Source organism: Entelurus aequoreus, linkage group LG16 (genome assembly GCF_033978785.1).
Source record: "Entelurus aequoreus isolate RoL-2023_Sb linkage group LG16, RoL_Eaeq_v1.1, whole genome shotgun sequence".
Lineage (NCBI taxonomy): Eukaryota > Metazoa > Chordata > Actinopteri > Syngnathiformes > Syngnathidae > Entelurus > Entelurus aequoreus.
The window spans coordinates 2940171-2960181 of record NC_084746.1 but is presented as its reverse complement, the minus strand read 5'-3'; the positions used below and the strand labels follow the sequence as shown (position 1 = coordinate 2960181).

The window sequence follows — 20011 nt, the reverse complement described above, 5'->3', positions numbered from 1 at the left end:
GTCATTAGAAAAGAGATTAAAGACAATGCATCCCAGCTACAACTGGGTTCTATTAACACAAATACGACGGTATATACGACGGACACTGCCCTCCAAAATAGTTTCTCTCTCTTTGATGAAATAACATTGGAGGAATTGTTAAAATGTGTAAATGGGATAAAACAAACAACATGTTTACTTGACCCAATTCCTGGAAAACTTATCAAGGAGCTTTTTGTATTATTAGGTCCATCAGTGTTAAATATTATAAACCTATCACTTTCCTCTGGTACTGTTCCTCTAGCATTCAAAAAAGCGGTTATTCATCCTCTACTCAAAAGACCTAACCTCGATCCTGACCTCATGGTGAACTACCGGCCGGTGTCCCACCTACCGTTTATCTCGAAAATTCTCGAAAAAATTGTCGCACAGCAGCTAAATGAACACTTAGTGACTAACAATCTCTGTGAACCTTTTCAATCCGGTTTCAGGGCAAATCACTCTACGGAGACAGCCCTCGCAAAAATGACTAATGATCTATTGCTAACGATGGATTCTGATGCGTCATCTATGTTGCTGCTTCTTGATCTTAGCGCCGCTTTCGATACCGTCGATCATAATATTTTATTAGAGCGTATCAAAACACGTATTGGGATGTCAGACTTAGCCTTGTCTTGGTTTAACTCTTATCTTACTGACAGGATGCAGTGTGTCTCCCATAACAATGTGACCTCGGACTATGTTAAGGTAACGTGCGGAGTTCCCCAGGGTTCGGTTCTTGGCCCTGCACTCTTTAGTATTTACATGCTGCCGCTGGGTGACATCATACGCAAGTACGGTGTTAGCTTTCACTGTTATGCTGATGACACTCAACTCTACATGCCCCTAAAGCTGACCAACACGCCGGATTGTAGTCAGCTGGAGGCGTGTCTTAATGAAATTAAACAATGGATGTCCGCTAACTTTTTGCAACTCAACGCTAAGAAAACGGAAATGCTGATTATCGGTCCTGCTCAACACCGACATCTATTTAATAATACCACCTTAACATTTGACAACCAAACAATTAAACAAGGAGACTCGGTAAAGAATCTGGGTATTATCTTCGACCCAACTCTCTCGTTTGAGTCACACATTAAGAGTGTTACTAAAACGGCCTTCTTTCATCTCCGTAATATCGCTAAAATTCGTTCCATCTTGTCCACTAGCGACGCTGAGATCATTATTCATGCGTTCGTTACATCTCGTCTCGATTACTGTAACGTTTTATTTTCGGGCCTCCCTATGTCTAGCATTAAAAGATTACAGATGGTACAAAATGCGGCTGCTAGACTTTTGACAAAAACAAGAAAGTTTGATCATATTACGCCTATACTGGCTCACTTGCACTGGCTTCCTGTGCACTTAAGATGCGACTTTAAAGTTTTACTACTTACGTATAAAATACTACACGGTTTAGCTCCAGCCTATCTTGACGATTGTATTGTACCATATGTCCCGACAAGAAATCTGCGTTCAAAGAACTCCGGCTTATTAGTGATTCCCAGAGCCAAAAAAAGTCTGCGGGCTATAGAGCGTTTTCTATTCGGGCTCCAATACTCTGGAATGCCCTCCCGGTAAAAGTTAGAGATGCTACCTCAGTAGAAGCATTTAAGTCTCATCTTAAAACTCATTTGTATACTCTAGCCTTTAAATAGACTCCCTTTTTAGACCAGTTGATCTGCCGTTTCTTTTCTTTTCTTTTCTACTCTGCTCCGGGGTGGACCGCTAGCCTGTCCATCGGATGGGGACATCTCTACGCTGCTGACCCGTCTCCACTCGGGATGGTTCCCGCTGGCCCCACCATGGACTGGACTTTCGCTGATGTGTTGGACTTTCACAATATTATGTCAGACCCACTCGACACCGAGGATGTCGTTGTGGCTTGTACAGCCCTTTGAGACACTTGTGATTTAGGGCTATATAAATAAACATTGATTGATTGATTGATTGATATGTGTAGTTGTATGTATATGTGCATATATTCATATATGTATGTTTGTACATATATATGTTTTTAGTGTGTATGTATATATATATATATATATATATATATATATATATATATATATATATATATATACAATACATATATATTATTCCTGTAAAGCGTCTTTGAGTACTCTGAAAAGCGCTATACCAAATAAAATGTATTTTATATATATATATATATATATATATATATATATATATATATATATATATATATATATATATACACACACACACATACATGTATATATATACATTTTTGTGTATATATACTGTATATACACACATATATGTACATATACACACACTTTTTTACACACACATATATATATATATATATATATATATATATATATATATATATATATATATATATATATATATATAAATATACACACATACATGTATATATATACATATTTGTGTATATACACTGTATATACACACATATATGTACATATACACACACTTTTTTACACACACACATATATATATATATATATATATATATATATATATATATACACACACACACATATATACACACATACATGTATATATATATACATTTTTGTGTATATATACTGTATATACACACATATATACATACATATACATATACCTATATAAACACATACATACATATATACACAAACATATACAGATACATACACATATATGCATACATATACACACACATATATTGTATATGTATATATATACATATAAACACATATATACACTATATACATATAAACACACTTTATATTTATACACTCATGTATATATATATACAGAGAGAGATATGTACACATATTTATACATATATAAATATATATACACTATATATATATACTCATATACACTATATATACAGTATGTGACAATCATTGGTGCTTTAACTTTAATATATACTCTCGCTCTCTCCACACACACATATATATATATATATATATATATATATATATATATATATATATATATATATATATATATATATATATATATATGTATATATGTATATATATATATATATATATATATATATATATATATATATATATATATGTATATATATATATATATATATATATATATATATATATATATATATATATATATATATATATGTATATATATATATATATATGTATACACATACACACACTGTAAGAATTAAAATAATATTTTAGCTATAATAAATACAATTTGAAAATAACATTTACTACATCTTTTTTAGTTTTGCCATAAGAAGGGACACAAGTGATCAATAATAATCTAGTCTTGGTCGTGACTTTGGGGTGAAAGAATTGTGAGATGAATGTAGTCACTTTTTGATAAAAGCAACACAAGCAATGCCTGCAAAACGACATATACAAATATTAAAGGGATCGGATAGTTCTCACCTCTTACTTTTTTATTTCATTCACAATAACAAACTTATTGATACATTCAAATAAATCATGAATGAAAAGGAGCAGGAAGACGTATAAACTAATATCATTGGCCCCCTGTATACATACAACAAAAACATCATAAAATATTAGAATATTTCGTTTAAAAGCTGGAAACTTGATTGTACATTTGTTTTGTTTTTTGAAATTATAAAGCAGGGGTCACCAACCTTTTGAAACCAAGAGCTACTTCTTGGGTAATGATTAATGCGAAGGGCTACCAGTTTGATACACACTTAAATAAATTGCCAGAAATAGCCAATTTGCTCAATTTACCTTTAACTCTATGTTATTATTAATAATTAATGATATTTACACTTAATTGAACGGTTTAAAAGAGGAGAAAACACGAAAAAAAATCACAATTAAATTTTGAAACATAGTTTATCTTCAATTTCGACTCTTTAAAATTCAAAATTCAACCGAAAAAAAGAAGAGAAAAACTTAAAGAAAGAATTTATGGAACATCATTAGTAATTTTTCCTGATTAAGATAATTTTAGAATTTTGATTAAATAGGTTAAAATCCAATCTACACTTTGTTAGAATATATAACAAATTGGACCAAGCTATATTTCTAACAAAGACAAATCATTATTTCTTCTACATTTTCCAGAACAAAAATTTTAAAAGAAATTCAAAAGACTTTGAAATAAGATTTAAATTTGATTCTACAGATTTTCTAGATTTGCCAGAATAATTGTTTTGAATTTTAATCATAATAAGTTTGAAGAAATATTTCACAAATATTCTTCGTCGAAAAAACAGAAGCTAAAATGAAGAATTAAATTAAAATGTATTTATTATTCTTTACAATAAAAAAAAATACATTTACTTGAACATTGATTTAAATTGTCAGGAAAGAAGAGGAAGGAATTTAAAAGGTAAAAAGGTATATGTGTTTAAAAATCCTAAAATCATTTTTAAGGTAGTATTTTTTTTTCTAAAATTGCCTTTCTGAAAGTTTTAAGAAGCAAAGTAAAAAAAAGTAATGAATTTATTTAAACAAGTGAAGACCAAGTCTTTAAAATATTTTCTTGGATTTTCAAATTCTATTTGAGTTTTGTCTCTCTTAGAATTAAAAATGTCGGGCAAAGCGAGACCAGCTTGCTGGTAAATAAATAAAATTTAAAAAATAGAGGCAGCTCACTGGTAAGTGCTGCTATTTGAGCTATTTTTAGAACAGGCCGGCGGGCTACTCATCTGGTCCTTACGGGCGACCTGGTGCCCGCGGGCACCACGTTGGTGACCCCTGTTATAAAGCAACTTTGGAAATTGTATGTAATTCGTGCATGTGTGTGTGTGTGTGTGTGTTCACGTGCATTTGGGTCTCGACTGTGAATGCATCATTGTGCTTGAAGGGCCATGTGGCAAACATGCCTTGCTCATGGGCCGGCGTCATGCTAGTGACTCACTTTGCTCTTCACAGCAGAGGGTGAAGGCAGCCTCCACATTCTTCACACCAGCCAGCAGGCCCGCAGGCCACCGGGCACCCATGGGTGTTTTTTTGTGTTGTTGTGCGTGTGTGTCACATGATGCTTGGCCCACTAATGAACTGACCCACTGTTTGTATGCACACATGTATGTATGTATGTATGTATGTATGTATGTATGTATGTATGTATGTATGTATGTATGCAGTCAGGTGCAAAACATGTTTCATAATAATATAGTCAAATATTAACGTATAACATTATAAGACATGATTTCTCCCAGCCAATCAATGCGGTAAAGGTAACACACACACAATGTTATACTGTGTCCAACACTACATTATTACACATTTAATTAGAATACTTTATTTAAATGACCACATTTTGTAGTTCCATATATTGAATTTTAATGAGCAACTAGTTACATGTATTTGTATTTATTTATTTGTTCTTTTTTTTTTTTTTTTTAAATGTGCAGCAGGTGTAGAATATAGTGTAAATATAAATAAATATTGCATTGAAAAGTGCATGTTAAAGATCATTTCTGTGACTTACCAAAAGTCGATTCTGGCTTGATGAAGCTGCCGTGAAGCTGCAAAACAATCAGCAACAATCCACTCGTGGCGCCAAACGTCCCCATGGAAACAGGTGGTGTTGGTTGTTGGCAGACGTCAATCAAGTGAAATCCCCTGAGGAGTGGAAATGTCAGACTTATTGCTTCCAAACAAACTGCGTGGCCTCACATCAACTGAGCGCCACTTTGTCAAGCCTGGTGACGAGAGGCGCGCGATGCCTTCACGAAACGTAGGAGCTTTCGGCACTTTGGACGCGCAACAGACGCTTAAGTAGCGCGGGAGATGGGACTTTCGTCACTTTCCTCAAATGACGAAACTGTTTTTTTTTGGGCGATTGTTTCGATGTTTTTGGGCATTATTTTATATCATGTTTGTCAGGAAATAATAGGATACTACAGTTGAGTCGGAGTGACACTCAACTTTCCAAGCGTCCTTGAAGACCGGAGGTGATTTTTCGATGCAGTTCCAACTTTGACCAGTAGATGTCGGTAAAACCACAGATGCTTTATTTTTTAACTATGGGAAAACAAATGCAGTTTAGGGTGAAGGACATTCAGGATAAACATTGTTACACTATGTTGTAAGTTTAAACAGCTGTGTTGAATCTTACTTGTAAATTAGCAATGCAAATACGAAATTAAAAACCTAAATAATTTAAGTTTAAATAGTTTAAGTCAGGGGTGTCAACATTGGCGTTGTTAAGCCTATTTTAGGGGGGCTCAAGCCCCCCTAAAATGTTCTTAAGCCCCCTAAATAATTTGGTGTTAAAAAAAAAAAATAATAATAAAATTTTTTTTTTTTACAAATACATGCCGACATATTCATTATAAAGTGGCCCGAATATGACTTTAAATAAATAATCATATAACCTATCATTATTCACTCAGTTTCCCCTCATTTCATAGCGTAAGTTAGAGAGCCCCTTTATCAATCCATTCCACGTGTTCATATAGAAAATGCCCACATCACTCAAAATCCAGTCCGCATTTTCTCTGCGACCTTGCTTGCGGTCCTGCAGGTGTGCGAAGCACATTAGCACAAAGCACTGCAGAACACGAACCTTGTGTCTGCAATTGTAAATAATTTAGTTTTTAAGTTTTGTGTTTCTTGTAGAATCTATATAAAGTAATATACATTAGCCTATTGTTAAAATAATGAAAAAAACATCATTAAATATATATTTTTTATTGTATTGTTACATTAATAGCTGTTGTATTATTATTATAGGATGGCTTGTTAAACATTTCATAGGATTTTCAGAGGGTGGAAAAACCAAGATATTTAATATAAAATGTAAAATGAATAAATACATAAAAAGAAAAGGAAAAAAAATGGTTAAAAGCCATCGTCCCGGGGAGCATTTAATTTCGTCCCGTGCATTTTTTTTTTACCATCCCCGGGACGACGGGACTACGTTAATCTCAAACCCTGGAAGTTACATTTTATTGTTTGCATTTGTTTCAGCATTGCACTTTGAAGATGGTCCCTCAGCTCTTTGACAGTTTTGGCTCTTTTTCAGATCAGCAGTCTTTCTTATTTACAGTATATATAAAAGTTTCTCATTTCTATTCAGACTTCCATATATATTTAATTTCCTTAACGGCTTGCCATTATATATATATATATATATATATATATATATAAATATATTATATACAAGCCAAATTATCCCGGTCCAGATATTACTTTAATTCAAGTATTAAATAATATTTCCAGGGCTTGAATTTACAACCATTTTAGTCACATATGTGCCCAAAATGTAATCTGTGCAACTTCAAAATATTTGGGAACAAACAATTATTGTATTGTGAGCTAAAGTGGTGGCATTAGCCTCTATGTTGTGAAGTAATAACATAGAGGCTAATGCCATGACTTCCATTGTGTTTCAGTGTATCTTGAAGGATCATGCAAGTCATTGTTTCTTGTTGATGCTCTAAACAAAATGTCACTGTGCTAACCCATGTTTGTTGTTGTACTGAACACACATTGAAAAGAAACCGACTGAAATAATAATAATAACAATGAATATTTTCTAAGTCTTTGTTAGCCGTTTGTGAAGTGTTGTGCTCGTGCGCTACGTTCGCTCGCATCGTGTGCATCTCCTGGGGGCTAAGCCCCCCCTGTCCTTAAAAGCTAGTGACGCCCCTGGGTGTCAAAGTCATTTTAGATGGGGTGCCCACATGGAGAAAAATGGTCTCCCTAGTGGGCCGGACTGGTAAAATCACGGCATGATAAGTTATCATTGATAACTTAAAAATAAAAATAAAGCGTCTCTTGCCCTTTTATACGGTCCGAGAGGGTGATTGCACTGTCCACAGCTGCGCGCTCCACGCACCTTATGCTGATTGCGGCGTCGCTCCCAGCGCGCCCCGCCTTGCCGCTCGCTCGTCCACACCTCCTCGCCGCCATCTTGGAGCGGGCGCCGTCGGTCCGCCGGCCCCGCCTCCCCACAACTAGCAAGCTGGTCTCGCTTTGCTCGACATTTTTAATTCTAAGAGAGACAAAACTCAAACAGAATTTGAAAATCCAAGAAAATATTTTGAAGACTTGGTCTTCACTTGTTTAAAAAAAAGTCATTTATTTTTTTTACTTTGCTTCTTATAACTTTCAGAAAGACAATTTTTAGAGAAAAAATACAACCTTAAAAATGATTTTTAGGATTTTTAAACACATACCTTTTTACCTTTTAAATTCCTTCCTCTTCTTTCCTGACAATTTAAAGCAATGTTCAAGTAATTTTTATTTTTTATTGTAAAGAATAAAAAATAAATTTTAATTTAATTCTTCATTTTAGCTTCTGTTTTTTCGACGAAGAATATTTGTGAAATATTTCTTCAAACTTATTATGATTAAAACTAAAAAAAAATATTCTGGCAAATCTAGAAAATCTGTAGAATCAAATGTAAATCTTATTTCAAAGTCTTTTGAATTTCTTTTAAAATTTTTGTTCTGGAAAATCTAGAACAGGGGTCGGCAACCCAAAATGTTGAAGGAGCCATATAGGACCAAAAATACAAAAACAAATCTGTCTTGAGCCGCAACAAATTAGAAGCCATATTACATACAGATAGTGTGTCATGACATATAAATAGAATTAAGAGGACTTAAAGGAAGCTAAATGACCTCAAATATAGCTACAAATGAGGCATAATGATGCAATATGTACATATAGCTAGCCTAAATAGCATGTTAGCATCGATTAGCTTGCAGTCATGCAGTGATCAAATATGTCTGATTAGCACTCCACACAAGTCAATAACATCAACAATACTCACCTCTGTGCAATCATGCACAACGTTAAAGGTTTGGTGGAAAAAATGAGACAGAAAAAGTAGTGGCATAAAACACGTCCTAGAAAGTCGGAGAAAGTTATACATGTAAACAAACTAAGGTGAGTTCAAGGACCGCCAAAATTAGTAGGACAAAACGGCGCTCGCCAAATACTCGAATCAGTGAAGCATGTTTAATACAAACCGTGTGATTTATAACAATTAGTGTCATGTTTGTCCTCCTACAGTAACCATACTAAAACAAAAAATATATTTTTTTCCCATCATCTTTTTCCATTTTTCATACATTTTTGAAAAAGCTCCAGAGAGCCACTAGGGCGGCGCTAAAGAGCCGCATGCGGCTCTAGAGCCGCGGATTGCCGACCCCTGATCTAGAAAAAATAATGATTTGTCTTTGTTAGAAATATAGCTTGGTCAAATTTGTTATATATTCTAACAAAGTGCAGATTGGATTTGAACCTATTTAAAACATGTCATCACAATTCTAAAATTATTCTTAATCAGGAAAAATTACTAATGTTCCATAAATTATTTTTTTAATTTTACATGAGTTATTTGTACAAACATGGTGCAAAGTAATTCATGATTTGTTAAAAAAAAATGTTAGTGGCTAGCTAGTTAAAATGTGATATTGTGATTTCACAAGACTGTCTTAGAAGTGATCATTTGAAAATGTTCAATTTGAAAAATGTGCACTTAGAGAAAATATAAAAATAAAGTGTTGCATATTGATATTTATCTGTTTCTATATATATTTAATGTGAGAAATCATTAAGATGATCAGTGTTTCCACAATGATAAATATCATTAATTATTAATAATAATATAGAGTTAAAGGTAAATTGAGCAAATTGGCTATTTCTGGCAATTTATTTAAGTGTGTATCAAACTGGTAGCCCTTCGCATTAATCAGTACCCAAGAAGTAGCTCTTGCTTTCAAAAAGGTTGGTGACCCCTGCAGTATGTTGTAAGTTTTAACAGCTGTGTTGAGTCTTGTAAATTAGAAATGCAAATAAAAAATAATAACCTAAATAATTTGAGTTTAAATAGTTTAAGTCAGGGGTGTCAAAGTCATTTTAGATCGGGGGGCCCACATGGAGAAAAATCTACTCCCAAGTGGGCCGGACTGGTAAAATCACGGCACGATAACTTAAAAATAAAGACAACTTCAGATTGTTTTGTTTAAAAATAGAACAAGCACAAATGTTTTTGTTTTTTTTTGTCGTTATTTATATTTCCTGAATAAATTATGTGATAATGTTCATCAGTCAAATCCATCCATCCATTTACTACCGCTTGTCCCGTTCGGGGTCGCGGGAGGACATTCGGGATAAACATTGTTACACTATGTTGTAAGTTCTAACAGCTGTGTTGAATCTTACTTGTAAATTAGCAATGCAAATACAAAATAAAATACCTAAATAACTCAAGTTTAAATAGTTTAAGTCAGGGGTGTTCAAACTCATTTTAGATAAGGGGGGCCACATGGAGAAAAATCCACTCCCAAGTGGGCCGGACTGGTAAAATCACGGCATGATAACTTAAAAATAAAGACAACTTCAGATTGTTCTCTTTGTTTAAAAATAGAATGAGCACAAATGTATTGGTTTTTTTTGTGTCGTTATTTATATTTTCTGAATAAATTATATGATAATGTTCATCAGTCAACTCCATCCATTTTCTACCGCTTGTCCCATTCAGGATAAACATTGTTACACTTTGGTGTGAGTTTTAACAGCTCTGTTGAATCTTACTTGTAAATTAGCAATGCAAATAAAACATAAAAACCTAAATAACTCAAAGTTTAAATCAGGGGTGTCAAAGTCATTTTAGATGGGGGGCCACCTGGAGGAAAATCTACTCCCAAGTGGGCCGGACTGGTAAAATCACGGCACGATGACTTAAAAATAAAGACAACTTCAGATTGTTTTCTTTGTTTAAAAATAGAATGAGCAATTTGTTTTTATTTTGTCATTATGTGATAATGTTCATCAGTCAACTCATTGGTGTTAATTTTCAATCTATCAAGATTCCTACTCAGTGGCCTAGCGGTTAGAGTGTCCGCCCTGAGATCGATAGGTTGTGAGTTCAAACCCCGGCCGGGTCATACCAAAGACTATAAAAATGGGACCCATTACCTCCCTGCTTGGCACTCAGCATCAAGGGTTGGAATTGGGAGTTAAATCACCAAAAATGATTCCCAAGCGTGGCACCGCTGCTGCTCACTGCTCCCCTCACCTCCCAGGGGGTGATGGGTCAAATGCAGAGAATAATTTCGCCACACCTAGTGTGTGTGTGACAATCATTGGTACTTTAACTTTATTAAAGTTAACTTTAATTAAAAAATGGTATCAAAAATGAAATTACAGGATTTTATTGACGTAGTTTGATCATTTTACTTGACTGATGTACTAACATGTGGTTTGTTTTGTACATGTGTAGCATCATCTACAAATAATTGCTATTGCGACATCCAGTGGACACATTTAGAACAGCAGTTTCATTCATTCAAAAATGCCAGGTTTATTTTTATACTTAGCAAACTGGTTTGGAGGGCCGGTTAAGCCTGTTCGCAGGCCTAATCCGGCCCTCTGGCTGTACCTTTGACACCCCTGGTTTAAGTACTTCAGTAAATTGGACTACAATTTTGGCTTATAAGATCCGAGTTTGCTCCTCATGTACAAACAACAGGCTAGCTAATAACAATTGCATGTTAAATTCTTAACGACAATGAGGCATAGGAGAGTGGTGTACTCATTTTTAATGCAAGAACACAACTGAGGCGACTTCCATTAGCTTGCCAACAGGAAATATAAGCTTGCGAAGCACGATGACGTGATTACAAGGACACTTGAGTTCCTAGTACTACACAACAAACGCTGAATAAATCTGATGAAGTGACGTGTTTCTTTTGAGCAATGTGCTAAAGATGTCAGATGAATGCATCAAACACATGCGGCGTTAATCGCTGATTCAAATGGTCCGCAAACTGCTAATTTACAGTGCATCTAGAGCATGCTGCTTCAATGGGCACCTGAGTGTCGAGTCAAACATTTACCGGCCAAATTAAAAAAAGTCATCCACTGCGTTATTAATCGAAATAAATTGGACAGGATGTCTTGGATTAAAAAAGAGAGGGGAGGGGATCTCAGATGGCTGATTATGTAAACACCCCTGAAAGCATCTTCATTTGTGAAAAGGAGGTCGGAATGAGAGGCTTTGATGAACTACAAAAAAAAAACCCCGCACAAAACAAGTCAAAGAATTCCAAGGAGTTCCACTTCAAAGACGAGAGTGGCGTTGGCAGGGATGACGGGAGGAAAGCCTTGGCTGCCGTAGGCGTAATCCGGCGTGCAGGTCAAGCGGGCCTTCTGGCCGACGCTCATCTAGAACAAACATAAATGTTCCGTTTACGTACACATTACCATGGGAGACATCTATATGCCTTAATGGAGGTGGGACAATCGGTATTATATGCATATGCATCAGACTGTATAATGCATATGTTCCTTTTGACTGTACATGTACTGTAAATGTATAATGTATTTATATTACTTACATGTGAATAATGCTGTATAATAGACTATATTATTCACATGTGAATAACGCTGTATAATAGACTATATTATTCACATGTGAATAATGCTGTATAATAGACCGTTATTCACATGTGAATAATGCTGTATAATACTGTATATATATTATTCACATGTGAATAATGCTGTATAATAGACTATATTATTCACATGTGAATAATGCTGTATAATAGACTATTATACACATGTGAATAATGCTGTATAATAGACTGTATTATTCACATGTGAATAATGCTGTATAAGACTGTATTTATGTTATTCACATGTGAATAATGCTGTATAAGACTGTATTTATATTATTCACATGTGAATAATGCTGTATAAGACCGTATTTATGTTATTCACATGTGAATAATGCTGTATAATAGACTATTTATATTATTCACATGTGAATAACGCTGTATAAGACTGTATTTATGTTATTCACATGTGAATAATGCTGTACAATAGACTATATTATTCACATGTGAATAATGCTGTATAAGACTGTATTTATGTTATTCACATGTGAATAATGCTGTATAATAGACTATATTATTCACATGTGAATAATGCTGTATAATAGACTATTTATATTATTCACATGTGAATAACGCTGTATAAGACTGTATTTATGTTATTCACATGTGAATAATGCTGTACAATAGACCATATTTATGTTATTCACATGTGAATAATGCTGTATAATAGACTATATTATTCACATGTGAATAATGCTGTATAAGACTGTATTTATGTTATTCACATGTGAATAATGCTGTATAATAGACTATATTATTCACATGTGAATAATGCTGTATAAGACTGTATTTGTTATTCACATGTGAATAACGCTGTATAAGACTGTATTTATGTTATTCACATGTGAATAATGCTGTACAATAAACCGTATTTATGTTATTCACATGTGAATAATGCTGTATAATAGACTATTAATGTTATTCACATGTGAATAACGCTGTATAAGACTGTATTTATGTTATTCACATGTGAATAATGCTGTACAATAGACCGTATTTATGTTATTCACATGTGAATAATGCTGTATAATAGACTATATTATTCACATGTGAATAATGCTGTACAATAGACCGTATTTATGTTATTCACATGTGAATAATGCTGTATAATAGACTATTATTCACATGTGAATAACGCTGTATAAGACTGTATTTATGTTATTCACATGTGAATAATGCTGTACAATAGACCGTATTTATGTTATTCACATGTGAATAATGCTGTATAATAGACTGTGTTTATGTTACTCACATGTGAATAATGCTGTATAATAAACTATATTATTCACATGTGAATAATGCTGTATAATAGACTATTTATATTATTCTGATGTGAAAAAAAGTGTTTGTCTATTGTGAGCGAACTGTGGTGCTGAATTTCCCCCAGGGATCAATAAAGTACTTTCTATTCTATTCTATATAGTTAGATGGGAAGTCTTCCCTTTACCTGAGCGACCCCTTCATCCCAGCCGCGAATGACGTCGCCACAGCCCAGCTTGAATTTAAAGGGCTGCCCTCGGTCCCTGGAGGAGTCAAACTTCTTGCCGGATGTCAGTGTTCCTATCAGGGAAAAATGACCAAAAATATATATATATATTAATCAAAATGCTTGTAGCGGTTCTATGCTACCTGAGCTACCTGCTCAGTGGCCTAGTGGTTAAAGTGTCCGCCCTGAGATTGGTATGTCGTGAGTTCAAACCAGTCATACCAAAGTAGGGCTGGGCGATATGGCCTTTTATTAATATCTGGATATTTTTAGGCCATGTCACGATACACGATATGTATCTACATATTTTGCCTTAGCCTTGAATGAACACTTGATGCATATAATCACAGCAGTATGATGATTCTATGTGTCTACATTAAAACATTCTTCTTCATACTGCATTAATATATGCTACTTTTAAACTTTCATGCAGAGAGGGAAATCACAACTAAGTCAATTGAGCAAAAGTGTATTTATTAAACAGTTATTAAGCAGTAGCACCAACATTCATGTCATTTCCAAAACAGAAAGTGCAAGATTGTCAGAGACATTTTAAAACAAGCTATTAGTGCACTTTTGTGCATGATGTCACTAAGATGACATATCAAAACAACACTGAGTTAAAGTGCACTTTTTGTACAGAACGCCACTACAATAGTTTAAAACAAATAAAGTGCACTTTTGTGCATGATGTCACACAAGATATTTCAATAAGTGTCAAATAAAAATGAGCTGCATAATAGGAAATCAAATAGTGTATGTCCTTCGCTATGTGGTAGGTTCCTGCGGACGTTATCTCCTTCTGTTGTTGACTAGTTTTTTCATACGTTGTTGATGTGGAAATGGTTGCTTGGGCATTTTGTGGGTGTGGCACCGGCCGGAGATGTTGACATGCGGAGTTTCAAGCACTCTTCATTCTCTAGCGGGTGACTTTTCAAAAGATGCTACAAATTAGCATTAATGCTACTTTTTGTAGCAACGCTTTTGCCGCATACTTGACATATTACGGTTGTCTGTTCAACATCTTCCCGCTTGAAGCCAAACCACCGCCAGACGATGGACCTTGTGCTGTTTTTCTTGGGAATTAATTATTTCTTAATTTGTTACCAGATTCGAACATTCTCTCTCTCGTATTACCACTCGCACCGCTAGCACCACAGCTAATGTTAGCCATTCCGCTACCTCTCTGCTCGGCGAGCGTGTATGACGTTGCACGCGCGACAGTATGTGACGTATGTAAGAAGGTGCGCTTGTTTTATGTCTCTGTGAGAAGGAGAGACAACAAAGAGTGAGAAGAGCCTGTAGTGTAATGCCCGCAGCTAAAAGCAACTGCGTGAGAATGTATACTCCAATATCAGGATAGTCATTTTCTATATCACACAGAGACAAACCCGCGATATATCGAGTATATTCCATATATCGCCCAGTCCTAATCTGGCGGTGGTTTGGCTTCAAGCGGGAAGATGTTGAACAGACAACCGTAATATGTCAAGTATGCGGCAAAAGAGTTGCTACAAAAAGTAGCAGCACTGCTAATATGTAGCATCATTTGAAAAGTCACCTGCTAGAGAATGTGGAGTGCTTGAAACTCTGCATGTCAACATCTCCGGCCGGTGCCACACCCAACAAAACGCCGGAGCAACCAGCACTGACCCAATTGAGCGTGGCATCTTCTATTTCCAGATCAACAACGTATGAAAAAACTAGTCAACAACAGAAGGAGATAACGTCCGCAGGAACCTACCACATAGCGAAGGACATACACTATTTGATTTCCTATTATGCAGCTCATTTTTATTTGACACTTATTGAAATATCTTGTGTGACATCATGCACAAAAGTGCACTTTGTTTGTTTTAAACTATTGTAGTTGCGTTCTGTACAAAAAGTGCACTTAAGTGTTGTTTTGATATGTATGGCTATTAGTGCACAAGAGTGCACTAATAGCTTGTTTTAAAATGTCTCTGACAATCTTGAAATGACATGAATGTTTGTGGTGCCACTGCTTAATAACTGTTAAATAAAGTTTTGGTAAATCTACTTAGTTTATATATATATATATATATATATATATATATATATATATATATATATATATATATATATATATATATAGCGTATGTATAGCTCGGTTGGTAGAGTGGCCGTGCCAGCAACTTAAGGGTTCCAGGTTTGATCCCCGCTTCCGCCATCCTAGTCACTGCCGTTGTGTCCTTGGGCAAGACACTTTACCCACCTGCTCCCAGTGCCACCCACACTGGTCACTAGAGAAAAGCGCTGTATAAATATAATTCACTTCACTTCCTTCTGATTTCCCTCTCTACATGAAAGTTTAAAAGTAGCATATATTAATGCAGTATTAACAAGAATGTTTTAATGTAGACACAGAATCATCATACTGCTGTGATTATATTCATCAAGTATTAATTCAAGGCTAAGGCAAAAGTATCGAAATATATATCGTGTATCGTGACATGGCCTAAAAAATATCGAGATATTAATAAAAGGCCATATCACCCGGCACTATATGAACAAGAATGTTTTAATGTAGACACATAGAATCATCATTCTGCTGTGATTATATGCATCAAGTGTTCATTCAAGGCTAAGGCAAAATATTGATATATATCGTGTATTGTGACATGGCCTAAATAATATTGAGATATTAATAAAAGGCCATATCGCCCAGCCCTATATGAACAAGAATGTTTTAATGTAGACACATAGAATCATCGTGTGGTTATATGCATCAAGTGTTAGATCAAGGCTAAGGCAAAAATATTGATATATATCGTGTATCGTGACATGGACTAAAAAATATCAAGATATTAATAAAAGGCCATATCGCCCAGCTCTAAATGAACAAGAATGTTTTAATGTAGACACATAGAATCATCATACTGCTGTGATTATATGCATCAAGTGTTAATTCAAGGCTAAGGCAAAAATATCGAGATATATATTGTGTATCGTGACATGGCCTAAAAAATATCAAGATATTAATAAAAGGCCATATCGCCCAGCCCTACATGAACAAGAATGTTTTAATGTAGACACAGAATCATCACACTGGTGTGGGTATATGCATCAAGTGTTAATTCAAGGCTAAGGCAAAATATCGAGATATATATCGTGTATCGTGACATGGCCTAAAAAATATTGAGATATTAATAAAAGGCCATATCACCCGGCACTATATGAACAAGAATGTTTTTAATGTAGACACATAGAATCATCATACTGCTGTGATTATATGCATCAAGTGTTCATTCAAGGCTAAGGCAAAATATCGAGATATATATCGTGTATTGTGACATGGCCTAAAAAATATTGAGATATTAACAAAAGGCCATATCGCCCAGCCCTACGTTACAGCTCACTTTTATTACCAATGACTTATTCTGTGTTATATTTAGCACGATTGTACCACGAAAAAAGGCTAGTTTGCGAATCCGTTCTCAAAAAATGGCTATAAAACTATTCTGAGCTAGCGTCGAGCTAAAGTTAGCCTCGGTGTGTAGGCGGCGGTTGTGCTTCCATGCGGCTCGCCTCAAAAATCGAACATACATTAATGTGCTTTTTTGGATGCGTTTTCCCTGTGAGAAATTATGTTTTTGTACGCCTTTATTCATATAAACGCCTCAAATTAAGCATCGCTAGCTCGCGCGCACCCACTCGAAGCCAAACAGAAAGAGTAATGGCTTTTCCACAGTAACCGCACAAACTGGTTTTAAGACGATATAAGGTCATGTTTGGTTAAGAGAAGACGGACATGTTAACAAGTAGGAGTGGAGGAAATCAATGGAGGCTCACCGACGTAGTGGACGCTGACCTGCTGGCCTTTATTCCCGAACGTTTTACCTAGAAGGTGGGCAAAAAAGCATTAAATTGCGTTTTATATAATTAGGCAAGAACATGGCGTTTGTAAAGAATTACCGTCGCCAGGAGTGAGGGTTTCTACGGTGACACCCATTGTTCGCTGCGGTGAGGCCCTCTCACGCGTTCACCGGGGCGGTGGCCGTCTGAGACACTTCCGGTCCGCTTCTTCTCCTGCGAGTGACCGCCATCTTGATGGCGCATTACCGCCATCTTCTGCTCCGGTGTTTTTGGTTTTTTATTTTTTAAATTTTTTTAAATTGAACAATTATACAAACAAACATATATTCAGAATGTACACAAAATCTAAGGCCCTTTCATCATAACAATTTTCAACATCCACCAGGTTGAGCTTTCCACCCCTTCCAACCCTATAGTACGTGATACACCAGGGACGTGCACATGATTATAGAGGGGCAGGGGCTCAAAGTCAGAAAAGGGCAGGAATTTTTTTTTTGGTCCTTTACACAATATGGAAATTAATGTAAAATTAAATTTGCTAATAGGAAGCTAACTACTTAGCTGTGTGTCCTTTGTAGGTAAAAGTGATTGCCATTTCTTTTGTCTCAACAAATTATGGTCATAATGAGTTAATTCACATTATCATAGGCTTGGAAGACATGAAAAGCAACAAAACACTTGTTTATTATTAGGCTATTTATTGTTAAAGATAAGCACTTTAATATTGAACATTGAACAGTGCAACATGAACTTTGAAAAAAAAATACAAAAAAAAATACCCAAATGGAAAAAACTTCAATGTGAAAATCTGTCCTTCTTCCCTTAACTTGATGAAAACACCATCAAGTTGTAACTTATGGTCTTTCTCACTTAATGCTCAGACTAAACAACTGAAACGCAATACAGGGCCAAAAATATGGACCAGGGCTGTATCCTTTCTTTTTTTGGCATTTTGCTGCAGGCATAATCAACATTATTCAAGTTTAAACACAGATGGTAATATTCCTAACAGATAACCTACATCTTATATCCCCAGAATGCTGAAATTATTATTATTATTATTATTAATAATAATAATAATAATAATTATTATTATTATTATCATTATTCTTATTATTGTTATTATTATCATTATTATTATTATTATTATTTTGTTAACCCACACAGTAATAGCAAAGTCACAATAAACTTTATATCTAAAACTTTACTGTGAGAAAAATGTGATCCGCCGTAAACACAGTGCATTATATTTTGAAAATTAACCCGGTGTTTTATTTTGTATTTTGTACACTATTCCTGTCCCGCACGATCCGCTCTGCTCTGTGCGGAATTGATGTGCCGTGCTCAATTGATGCGCCGTGCTCCGACGTCCGGCAAAAACAGAAGCTGACACATTGAATAATAGAATAATACAGCGTTTTTCTGAAATATTACCCATATTAGATGCTGAATAAGTGGACGGCGACTAGACCATAACTCACAGGTTCAAGTTGCTCCACCGTCACATCTCAGGGGCGCAGTTGGCTCTCTCTCCTCTCACTTACTCACTCACTCGCCCTCTCTCTCTCTCTCTGGCGAAAGCGGCACGCTCAAACAACCCCGTATTACAAGAAAACGTGGAGTTTTTGTACCGCTGTTTTTTTGTTTTTTACATCCCTGACAGGAATTTTATTAATGTTGTTTAAAGGAAAAAAAAACCCCACACACACAGGCAGAGGGCACTTTTTAAGACGAGGCAAAAAAGGACAGGGGCTCAAGCACCCATAGGGCCCTATGTGTGCACATGCCTGTGATACACCATACCACATTGCAGTAGTTTACATGTGGTTCAAATAGAGTCCGATACAGAATTAGGAGAGCGTTAAGAGGAAGAAAGTGCCTGAATTTTGGGAGCCATTAACTCCCTGCTAGGCACTCAGCATCAAGGGTTGGAATTGGGGGTTAAATCACCAAAAATGATTCCCCGGCGCGGCCACCGCTGCTGCTCACTGCTCCCCTCACTTCCCAGGGGGTGATCAAGGGTGATGGGTCCAATGCAGAGAATAATTTCGCCACACCTAGTGTGTGTGTGACAATCACTTTAACTTTTTTACTTTTTTATATTATATCAATGTTTTTCTGCCTGGTTTTCATTTCACATGTTTAAAATTGTGCTTAAAAACGGCTAAACAAATAAAACAAAGGGGCTAGGCGCTCGATGAGTCAACACGTGTGTTGCTTGCGTTTGTCGACGGTTCGTACAGATTGTTGTAGAAAGACACGTTGGATACGCTTCCTCGTTGTGTGCCCTTTAAAAAAAACAAAAACGTGT

At 35.4% G+C, this 20011-nt stretch overlaps 3 protein-coding genes across 6 annotated transcripts in view; all 3 read right to left on the bottom strand.

The window, feature by feature from the left end:
* plxdc2a (plexin domain containing 2a) overlaps positions 1–7908 on the bottom strand; it is a 35415-nt gene extending 27507 nt beyond the window's left edge. Inside the window, exons 1-2 of the mRNA XM_062023796.1 lie at positions 7807–7908; positions 5452–5585 (exon numbers count right to left, since the gene is read on the bottom strand). Coding sequence (XP_061879780.1) covers positions 5452–5585; positions 7807–7880 — 208 coding nt within the window. The 5' untranslated portion in view covers positions 7881–7908. The remainder of the gene's footprint in view (positions 1–5451; positions 5586–7806) is intronic.
* Positions 7909–11505: 3597 nt separating this feature from the next.
* On the bottom strand, positions 11506–17944 carry LOC133631511 (uncharacterized). The gene is made up of 4 exons (XM_062023792.1): positions 17800–17944; positions 17677–17724; positions 13825–13937; positions 11506–12147 (listed from the first exon to the last, which is right to left on the bottom strand). The coding sequence occupies exons 1-4, from the start codon at positions 17834–17836 to the stop codon at positions 12019–12021; spliced, it is 327 nt and encodes a 108-aa protein (XP_061879776.1). The 5' UTR covers positions 17837–17944; the 3' UTR covers positions 11506–12018.
* Positions 17945–18069: 125 nt separating this feature from the next.
* Positions 18070–20011, bottom strand: part of si:ch211-106h4.4 (MAM and LDL-receptor class A domain-containing protein 1) — an 84034-nt gene continuing 82092 nt past the window's right edge. For all 4 annotated transcript variants that reach the window (XM_062023788.1, XM_062023789.1, XM_062023790.1 and 1 more), the window contains one exon: positions 18070–19988. In XM_062023788.1, the coding sequence (XP_061879772.1) occupies positions 19887–19988 (102 nt within the window). In that variant the 3' untranslated portion in view covers positions 18070–19886. The remainder of the gene's footprint in view (positions 19989–20011) is intronic.